Source organism: Atta cephalotes, assembly GCF_000143395.1.
Source record: "Atta cephalotes unplaced genomic scaffold scaffold00052, whole genome shotgun sequence".
Lineage (NCBI taxonomy): Eukaryota > Metazoa > Arthropoda > Insecta > Hymenoptera > Formicidae > Atta > Atta cephalotes.
In genome coordinates, this window is record NW_012130116.1 from 1,473,354 (window position 1) to 1,482,896 (window position 9,543).

General features: G+C 36.0%; 1 protein-coding gene across 1 annotated transcript; it reads left to right on the forward strand.

Annotated features, from left to right (window-relative positions):
• Window positions 1-155: 155 nt before the first annotated feature.
• LOC105623058 (gamma-aminobutyric acid type B receptor subunit 1) lies at window positions 156-8,015 on the forward strand. The gene is made up of 12 exons (XM_012204459.1): window positions 156-225; window positions 388-494; window positions 3,447-3,545; window positions 3,659-3,793; window positions 3,929-4,099; window positions 4,464-4,962; window positions 5,050-5,177; window positions 5,249-5,541; window positions 5,752-5,995; window positions 6,307-6,550; window positions 6,680-7,074; window positions 7,785-8,015. Exons 1-12 carry the CDS (start codon window positions 156-158, stop codon window positions 8,013-8,015), a joined length of 2,616 nt encoding a protein of 871 aa, XP_012059849.1.
• The last annotated feature ends 1,528 nt before the right edge of the window (window positions 8,016-9,543 follow it).

Here is a 9,543-nt window from a genome sequence, read left to right on the forward strand (position 1 = left end):
GTAGTAGTAGTAGTAGTAGTAGTAGTAGTAGTAGTAGTAGTAGTAGTTAGTAGTAGTAGTAGAGTAGTAGTAGAGAGTAGAAGAGANAGANAGAGANGNGAGAGAGAGAGAGAGAGTTCGATTAGTCTGGCGACGAGGTCGATCGGGCGAGGACGATGGCAGTGAGCGCTTTCTCGACGACATTGCACACCACCGATTTTGCCACTACGTGTCCCACTACACCCGGTATGTCGTAGAAGAGAGCTAAAGAGAAAGAGAGGGAGAGGGAGAGAGAAACGTACGATTTTAGCGAGCGCGCGTGAAGGCAAGACGCTGCTGGCGGAATGGCGAGCGGCCTTCCTCGGCAATGCACAATGTTGCTGGGCTTAATTGTGATTTTAATGGCAGCGCTCTGGACCGAGGCGTTGCTACCACCCGAAGACGAGGAGGAGAACGTCCTACACATCGGTGGCATCTTCCCTGTAGCTGGAGAGGGCGGCTGGCAAGGCGGCCAGGTAAGAGAAAGCTCGACGTAATTATTCTCCTATTGTCTCAAATGTACAAACATCATGAAGGAGATAAACAAAGAGACGATGTATTTATTCATTAATGATGTTACATAAGATATTTAATGTCTTTTTATTTATTGTATGTAAACCAAGAAGGTGAAGACATTACAACTAGCTATGTACCTTTTTGATTTAGATAATTTACTTAACTATGAATTTGACTAATAAATCAGAAAAGAGAGTTTTACTAACTGATCAATTACAGAATATTTTAAAGCATTTGTAGGTATCAGATGGACCATAGCCTTTGAGATAGAATATTGAGCAACCTGGTAAACGAAAACGGAATCAACGCTCTGTTTCCAACGATTTATTTGTCAAAATTAATCTTCGATCGTTAATTAATGTGCGCAGTACTGACATTGATGATAAATCTGATATTTTCTTTGCCCGAAACTTTCATATTTGCGGGAGTTTTAATTTATCCTTTCAGAAGCCAAATTGATCAATTCCGTGGAAAAAATATAGAAAATTAAAAAAATTATAAATCAATTTTGTTCTTTGATACTAAAATTAAAAAACTCATGAGAGTCAATCGATTTGACTTCTAAGAGGCTCAATTATCTCCTTTTTGCATTTATTTCGCAGTGATACCTTATGAAATCGGTAAGAGATATGATGAATATCCTTGCTCATTTTTAGAATTTTACATGTATTTGCGAAGGAAGATGAATTGTTGTGTGATATCGTGATTGCTTGCAGCTTCCCTCGTTTCCTCCCGTCTTACGTCTTTTGCTTCCTCGCACTCACGAATTGTTTGATAAACGACCTTGTGACATCGATAGCGGGAGCAAAATTTCCGAGAAACTTCACGAGCCGTTCCAAAACTTTAGAGATCGAATTCCAGAAGTTCTCTCATAACAGCGAGCAAGTTTACTCGTGGAGGAATATCTTTCTTTGCCCCGTGTTCAAAAGTCATGCGCGTCGAAGTGTTCTTAAAGCTCCGGAAAATCTCGAAGGATCAAATAAAATTCTTAGCAAATTTAGTGAAGTACGCATTTCTCACGAATAGTTAAGATTTAAAAGCTCCGGGATTTGCAACGAAAGGACAACAAAGATAACAATAAGAATAGAGAAATTGCGGTTTAATAACTCGCTTCTCTATTTTCGCGTCATGATTATCTTTTGTCATAATTATCTCTTGTTGGATATTTTCTTCGCGTTGTTATTTGATACTCGCGGTAATTTACAGAGAAAATTCTACATGAGGTATTCATTACTTTTCGCTAATTCTCATTTAAATTGCAAATGCTTACTTTACAACATTGCGTTATTCTACGGCGCAGTTACACTATTAAATTCATATTGTTAAATTATACTCAATTTGAGTTATTTTTAACCATTTCTATAGGTTGTCATTGTTCCATATTCAATATGTCGTTAATTTAACTAAAACGATGGAGTTAAACAACATGAAATTATATTAAATTTGAATCAAATTTAGTTTATTATATTTACTAAATGCATACGTTAATATAGATAGTGTTTACTTCGAAACTAGCCACAGAAATGATTTACATTTTGACGCACATGAAAGTTAAAAATGACAAAATTTAACTCAGTGAAATATATTACTATCGTTCTAGCAATGTATATTTAATTCGTGCTTTACTTAAGAATTAAACGCAATATGATTTATGTATAAAAAAAAATAAAAGGGTGAATAATTTATATTTTTGATATATATTTTTTTTTTAATAAACGAAGTAGTATTTAATTCACTTTAAGATTAAATGCGATGGTAATTTATTCTTTTTACACGGTGCAAAGTTGATACAACCACGTAAAGTAATCTGCATACGCAATGAATTGTGTGTTTCGAAAAATTCTCCCACAAATTTATCGAAAAACTTCAATTTTCTTACAAACAAACAATTTTATAATTTTATTATTTTTATAATATACACTTTTCGACGAGCACGAGAAAGCTTTAAAACTATCTGTTTAAATGAGCACTGTTTATTCGGTTAAAACGTCACAATTTGAATGCATTTTTAGTTTTTCACAAATATTCTTCCAGTATCATTTTAATAGTGCGAAATTTTCCTGGCAAAAATAAAAATCGGAACGTAAATCGGATGTAAAGGCAGAGTAACAGAAGTGAAAACGGAAGCTCTAGGAAGCATAAAAATTGAAAAGCGATAAAGGGGCGTTATTTTTTAAAAACACTTCTTTTACGTTTGCTGTTCCAATTTATGCTTCATAGGATTCAACCGCCTGTTCCCCTTCGATTTTAAAAAGCTTTGGATATATAAAAAAATATAAAAAAAAGTAAAAGATTTTTTTGTAAGTACTCTGAGTCGCATGTTAAGAGAAACCTCCCTTGAAAAAAATTAAGTTGATTAGTTTCAAGAGTATATATCTATAATGATGATAAAAAAATATTTTTATTTATAAAAAATTAAAGATTTTAAAATTAAAATTAAAATTTTAATCATTATTATTAAAGTATTTTTTAAAATTTTTCAACTTTTATTCAAAATATCCTTCTATATCTTTCATGATTAGTCGATATTTATTCTGAAAGAAAAAAAAACTGATTTTTTTTTAAAAAAGAGTTTCACCCCTCTTAATGTACGACTCAGCATTTATAAAAAAATCACATCTCTTATTTTTTTGTCTATATTTTAACATGTTCAAAGCTTATTCAAATCGGAGGAAAAGAATTGATTGTCTTTTTGCTAGCGTTTATGCTTCTGTCACTCTTTCTTTCGATTCTCGATTTATGTTTCAGTCTTTATTATCGCCACGAATATTTGCGTCGCAATCGCATTCCACCTACGAGAAAGCATCTTTTAGCTACGAATAACGTGACACTGCTTGTAATCCTGCATGCAAAGCCGGTTCATCAAATTAGGGGATTAATCAAGCTGAATTGCATTATCATTTATTCAACAGGCTTGCATGCCAGCTGCGCGCCTGGCCTTAGAGGACGTTAATCGCGAAAAGAACTTGTTACGCGGATATAGACTACACCTCCATTCCAACGATAGCGAGGTAAATTCACGAAGATGCTTTTAATGGCATTTAATGATGGACGATGGTCACCTGCCGCCGTCATCGCTGTCTTGCGATATATAAAATTACCTCTGTTATTTATTACATTACAGTGCGAGCCTGGCCTCGGCGCATCCGTAATGTACAACTTACTATACTTTCCACCCTATAAATTAATGCTGTTGGCTGGGTGCAGTACAGTATGCACTACGGTCGCTGAGGCGGCAAAGATGTGGAACTTGGTGGTGGTGAGTATCCATTCGTTTCTTTTTCCCTCTCCCTCGGTCGCGTTTATGTAAATCTCGTATTTCATCGCGATCGTATATATTCCGTGATATAATATGTACATAACAGATATATGAGAACGTCTACGATATCCTTAGCTCTGTTACGGTGCATCGTCGCCGGCGCTGTCCGACCGAAATCGATTCCCGACTTTGTTCAGAACACATCCTTCCGCCACTGTGCACAATCCCACGAGAATCAAATTGTTGCAAAAGTTCGGCTGGTCTCGGGTAGCGATATTACAGCAAGCTGAAGAAGTATTTATATCGGTAAGATATTAATCTCAAAAATATACTTCCCTAGATAACATGTCTAAAAAATATCATAATATTATAAAGGCATCGTTTTAAAACATACATATCTAACAGATATCTAAAAGATATCTAAAAAAAGTCTTTTAGCTAGACAATACGTGTTATCTAGGTTGTTTTCTTATAAAGTTTATAGAAACTAAAGTGATTCAACTTTTGCATGATGAATAAATCTAAGAAAATATCTTAATAAATCTATATCCATATATAATCTACCTTCGAAAACAGAATTGACCAGATTCAGAATTAATATTCGTCTCTTATGATTCGCCATTAGTGTAAATACGAATACATCTGATTATCCTACATCAAATTATCCTAGACCGTCGAAGATCTAGAAGCACGATGTAAGGAAGCTGGGATAGAAATAGTTACCCGTCAAAGCTTTCTGTCGGATCCCACGGATGCCGTGAAGAATTTACGTCGTCAAGATGCTCGGATAGTTGTCGGCTTGTTCTACGTCGTAGCCGCGAGACGGGTACTCTGCGAGCTCTATCACCAGAAGCTGTACGGCCAGTCCTACGTGTGGTTCTTCATCGGTTGGTACGAGGATGATTGGTTCGAGATTAATCTGGAAAAGGAGGGCATCACTTGCACAAAAGAGCAAATGCGAATGGCAGCGGAGGGACACCTGACCACCGAGGCACTTATGTGGAATCAGAATAACGACACGACAATCAGTGGCATGACCGCCGAGGACTTCCGAAAGAGATTGAACAAGTTGCTGAAGGATGACGGTTATGACGTAGATAACGATCGATATCCAGAAGGATATCAGGAGGCGCCTCTCGCCTACGACGCCGTCTGGTCCGTCGCTCTTGGTAAGTTTCGAGCACACATATGAAACCCAGCAAGTTGGCGACCAATAATCGTCTTATCGATTCTTCCTTCTTTGTGTCTACTATCAGCGTTCAACAGAACCATGGAAAGGCTAAGCAAGTTGGGGAACAGTTTGAAGAACTTCACTTACGAAAACAAAGAGATCGCCGACGAGATATACGCGGCGGTAAACTCGACCCAATTTCTTGGAGTTTCCGTATGTAGAGCCTTAGCTAGAAAATTGCTCGTTTATTCACGTTCTAAATGTTAAAATGTTTTTCTCCACAGGGTCATGTCGCGTTTAGTTCTCAAGGTGATAGAATCGCTCTGACACAAATAGAGCAGGTGATTGACGGAAAGTACGTTAAATTAGGGTACTATGATACACAAAGTGACAATCTGACATGGCGAAACGTAGAGCGATGGATCGGCGGCAAGGTGCCACAGGACAGAACAATAATAAGAAACGTTTTAAGAACAGTATCACTGCCCTTATTCATAAGTATGGCGGCCTTGTCAGTGATCGGTATCATAATAGCCATCGGATTGATCGTATTTAGTGTCTATAATAGACACCGAAGGTATACTATATTACCGTACTATATATGTATGCTATAATATTATATATATATGTGTGTGTATATATATATATATATATATATATATATATATACATCGTGCATTCGTTAATACGTTATCTAACATATACCGCGGGTCAGGCTACAATCTACAATCTACAATCTACAATCGATAGCTACAATATACATATACAACCGATGTCTACTTTTCAGAGTTATATATTCGTCTCATCCCAGCGCCAACACGATAATGCTAGTGGGAATAATAGTCTGCTTCTTGGCCGTATTGTGTATAGGAGTTGACGGTAGGTTTGTGACACCGTGGCAATTTTTGATAGTCTGCCAGGCTAGAGCGTGGACGATGTCGGTCGGTTTCACCTTGGCGTTCGGTGCCATGTTTAGTAAAGTGTGGAGGGTCCATCGACTCTCTACGAAAGCAAAAGCCGATCAAGGAAAAGTAAGTCGTATATACTTAATACGGATAATCGGGTCTCCGCTGATAAAGCGATACGAATGATCTTTAATAATATTCGAGAATATTATTAAATAATAATTGCGAATATTATTCGTAATTCTATATATTTTTTTACTACTTCGTCTTCCATCAGACTACTCTTCTGTGAAGACAGTCGTACCGCTTTTCCGCTTGAGTTCCTCAGTAGTAACAAGACTGATTTTTAGTTGTTCATGAAGATGGAACCATCCTGCATGGTTTGCTGTTCCCGCTCGTATGTCCCGCATCTTTAACCTATTCTCGATTCCTTTTAGTCATTGACGGCTAAACAAAAAGTTTCGTCTATACAGAAGAAGATTGAGCCATGGAAGCTGTACTGTATGCTGGGCGGACTGCTGTCGATCGATATCATCCTCCTCGTCACTTGGCAAATAGTCGATCCGTTGCATCGAAGAATCGAGACCTTTGCTCTGGAACTACCTCCTTATGGAGACGAGGACGCAATGATCAAACCCGAATTGGAACATTGTGAGAGCGAACACAATAGCTTGTGGCTCGGTGAGTGCGATTCTTGACTCAGAATGCACGAGCCAGAAAATAAATGCCATGTGCTAATTGATGCTAATATTAACCTAATTCTATTATGACGTAAAATTGTGTACAGAAATTGTGAATATTTTTTTCCAGGCTTGATCTATGGCTATAAAGGCATTGTCCTTGCTTTTGGGCTCTTTCTATCTTACGAAACGAGAAGCCTCAAAATCAAACTGATCAATGATTCCAGATACGTGGGAATGTCGATATATAACATCGTAGTTCTATGTTTCATTACGGTACCTGTTGTAATGGTCATCTCCAGCCAACAGGACGCAAGTTATGCCTTTTCGGCGCTAGCCACTATCTTCTGTTGCTTCCTCAGCATGGCTCTCATCTTTGTACCGAAAGTCATTGAAGTGATCAGGCATCCCAAAGATAAGTCCGAGTCGAGGTACAATCCAGACAGTGCAGTATCCAAGGAAGAAGAAGAGAAGTATCAGAAACTGCTCATCGAAAATGACGATCTTCAGAAGCTCATTGCTGCGGTAAGAATTTGAATGTCAATGCGCAAATAAAACTTATTTTTAATAAATAAAAGTAGCGTTAGAAATAGGAATGGTTAAATAAATGTACGTATTAAGGACAACGTGCATTAGCGAGACTATCATCCTATATTTTTTCTGTTATATTCTTTTGCCTGTACAAGTTTGCTAATGGTTCGGCAGAATGTTTATTTTACAAATTGAAAGTTTTTTTCACTAAAATAAGATCATTTTTTTCTAAATCTAAAAGTATAATCAGCGTGAAGAAACTTCCAACAGAAAATGCAAAATAAAAGCGGCCAAAGCGTTCAGCAGAAAAAACAATTTTGCAACTGTTGCAAAATTTGTTAATATAATCGGTATATTTATACTTTTAAATTCAATGAAGAATTAAGGGCAAGAGCCATATTAAAACATCTTATAATATTTGCAAAACTGCTTTTTCATTCGATGTCCAATTCGCTAACATGATTGGTTCCTGTCTTAGTTCTTCATTGAATCCAAATGTAAATCATATTAAAGCAACAGTTGCAAAGTTGTCCTTTCTGCTGAATGCAGCCATTGTGACGATATTATGACGTTCCGAAACCAGAATTATTTCTTTTAATAAAAATGTTTTATTCTACTAAATTTATTCTAAAACAGATATTTTACTAATATCTGCTATCATTACTCTTATTATTCTCTTGCTTACTCAAACCTATATATTTCAGAAAGAAGAAAAAATTCAAGCCATCAAGCAGAAGCTGGCTGAACGTGACGCTCTAAAAGGAAGCGGCACAAGTCGTTGCAGGCAAGGTCAGCCCAAACAATCCTTCATCATTGCTGATTATCCGACCGGCGAGGGAACATCGGACAGTGCTATCGGTGGGGGTATTTCCATTTGTACAAAATCCTCCCGCGCTTCCGCTTCTGATGTTGAGTTTTCAGAGACGTACTTATAATCTCTTCACACACGAGTAAAATCAGAGGACACCGCTATGGACGTCCTTATGCATTCGCGCGATACATTTGGGACCTAAAGTTCTTTTCAATCGATCTCGGTGATTATCGTAACGCTTCGCTTTTAAATCAAATCATATTTCCGATATTATTTGTCGTAAGTATCGATGGGTACGTACTTGCGTGTTTCTTCACGATGCACCCTCAGACAATGTCTCGTTGAAGTGACCGGAGTACACGATTATCCACGATAGCTACATCGCAATGCGGTGATAACACAGACAATGAAATATTAAGTGACTATATCTACACATAATTTAAAAGAATAATAGAATGCCAGAAACTAGATTGTGATTTTAAGTTATTAAAAAATAATAGCGCATGCATTTTTCTCACGCAACTTGCACACGATAAATTATATTGTGTTCATTCATTACAGACTCAATAAATATAAAAAGTAATTTATTAATGCAATAATAAAATTAACGAATAGAGTGTTAATGTCATGTAAATGTGAATGTTTAGCTCATCAAATCTTTTAAAGAATTTTTTTTAATTAATAATAATTTATATAGCTCTTATCGCTTTAGTAAAAACACCAATTTCATAGTGTATATCGCTAAATATTTAAATATGCAAATAGTATCGAGAGTTAATAAGTATACGTGAAGTAGTAATTTTGATCGTAGTTAGCTAGTGACTCTCTTCCTGCGAATTCAGGTAAACAGGAAACAGGAATACGATCTAAATCTGAAATTTGGCCTATGTGAAAGTTTTGTGAAAATTAGCTCTATCTTTTTGATAATAATGTGTTCTTCTTTCTATAATTATCTACTATTATCGATTAATTATTTATTGGCAAAACGACATATGTGTATTTTTATATGTAGCCCGATTCCCGTTAGCTGTTGTGTAGACACCCGAGATTGGATGTTTGTGAAATTTTATCAGCTGTATTTTTCAGCACCTGTGAGAAAGTATTCAACCGGATTTCCTTAGCGTAATACAATCTTATCCTATGGACCAAGTTACCCCCTTCCGCGGAATAACATTTTCAGGGATGGAGCTTTTGAGTGTTTTATATCTTGACTTTTAACTCTTTTACGAAGAACTATATACTCGAAGAAAAATATAACGAAATATTTTAAGCCGTTAATGTTATCACCGTTTTCAGTCAGATATATATGTACCTTGATATTTTTCGTAAAAATATGAATTTCAAGAGAAAAATAAAAAATTATAACGGATGTAAACGAAACGTGTTCGTTAAACGGTACAGTTAACAGCAATATTACGATTCCTTCATGGTTTCTAAGAACGAAGGAACTAGAAATTAAATTCTTATACCGGGGTACATAATTTTCGTGTGAAAATATTTATCTTTCTAAACAAGAAAAAAAAGAAAGAGAGAGAGAGAGAGAGAGAGAGAGAGAGAAAGAAGAGATAATAATATTATTTAGAACGCACAATATATATAAATATAATAACATATTAATAATTAAAAAATTAATTATTATACGTATATAGATA